Source organism: Cantharellus anzutake, assembly GCF_015039405.1.
Source record: "Cantharellus anzutake strain C23 chromosome Unknown EI90scaffold_13, whole genome shotgun sequence".
NCBI lineage: Eukaryota > Fungi > Basidiomycota > Agaricomycetes > Cantharellales > Hydnaceae > Cantharellus > Cantharellus anzutake.
This window is the reverse complement of record NW_024066963.1, coordinates 559,078-560,427: the sequence shown is the minus strand read 5'-3', so window position 1 is coordinate 560,427 and position 1,350 is coordinate 559,078. Positions and strand designations below refer to the sequence as shown.

At 46.3% G+C, this 1,350-nt stretch overlaps 1 protein-coding gene across 1 annotated transcript; it reads left to right on the top strand.

Annotated features, from left to right (window-relative positions):
* Nucleotides 1-405: 405 nt before the first annotated feature.
* On the top strand, nt 406-1,117 carry EI90DRAFT_3120407 (uncharacterized protein; the record flags this gene model as incomplete). The annotated part of the gene is made up of 3 exons (XM_039063310.1): nt 406-573; nt 628-789; nt 839-1,117. 3 exons carry the CDS (start codon nt 406-408, stop codon nt 1,115-1,117), a joined length of 609 nt encoding a protein of 202 aa, XP_038918587.1.
* Nucleotides 1,118-1,350: the final 233 nt, after the last annotated feature.

Below are 1,350 nucleotides of genomic sequence, written 5' to 3'. Positions count from 1 at the left end.
GCCAGAGAGGAGGTCAACACACATGCCAAGGGGCACTGCTTCAGGATCACTCTGTAAGGGTAGACACGATCCTGCTCTCGCTCATGGACTATGCTGTAAGAGAAGAGGGTAAAGGCTATGTCACTACTGCCATCCTTAAGTGTAGAGAGCACGAGATGTCTGAACACCCCAAGTTTCTCAAGACCCTCGCTGAAGTGTGGCTCGTTTACTTTCTGTATCCTGGTAATGTGTACTTCCTCTTCAGCCACATACTGCCCTTTTTTCATATGATTTGCAGTAAGGGCCATGCATGTGAACGCTTGACTACACAGCTACTGTAATTGAGAGCGCATCTCAAAGCGATCAAAAGGCTCTTCAATGTCTAGTAATGTTCACTTTTGTAGCGTTGTTTTGACCCCAACCCTCATGCCAACTCAGCTCCACAAGCGCCAAGGCTACAGATGCACTATTTCTGGGGATTATCCCTATGACCTTCTGCAGCCTCCCCCAGGGGGATATCAGGGTGAAATGAGAACATCGCATATCATCCCATTTTCCCTGAATAACTTTGATGATGCCAATTCGTTGTCCCTGGTAGTGTCAGCCATGCATTGATGTATCTGCAGGTTGTAATGATGTCTTTTCTAGAACATTGCTGCAATTACATGGGACATACTAGCAAAATGGGGCTCCTTCCCCATAACAAAACTCGGTGGGGAAAAAATAAACCGACCTGCCAATGCTCTGCTTCTCCGAGGTGACCTCGACTTAGCATTTGGGAATTTCCATTTGTGGTTTGAGCCAATACTAGTAAGTTGCTAAAAACAACCTTGTACAGAAGTTCACTTGTTGCTTTCAGGGAGAAGAAAATAGTTACATCATCCGCACCATCGGGAACACTCGTCAGACAGGCAAGAAGATCGCTCTTGTCAATCACTCCGATGAAGCTATTGACCTCCCCGATCCTGAAATCCTGGCTCTGCATGCAGCCTTTGCTCAGGTCTTAGATGCGAGTGGTGCAGCAAAGTACATTGAATCATCATGGCATGATATGGAACAGATTCATATGTTGGCCACAGATGGAAGCACACATGCTCATTTGTTGCATGTTGCTTTGTGGAAGCTCCTCATTGTGTAAGGTCGTTGTCCAGGCTCGACCCTTTGCCTGCCTTGCCTCATACACCCTGCCTTTCCGCTTTACTCACTGCATGATGTTTTCCAAGTTTCACCCTCCCTGTACCTTTTCACGCACTATGTAGCTCTCAGTGGGGACACTCGGATAATGGGGAACAACGACACATTAACATTGTAACCGCACAGCGGTATAAGTAGTTAAGGTAATAACAGATATCAGACAAGAATAATAAGGGA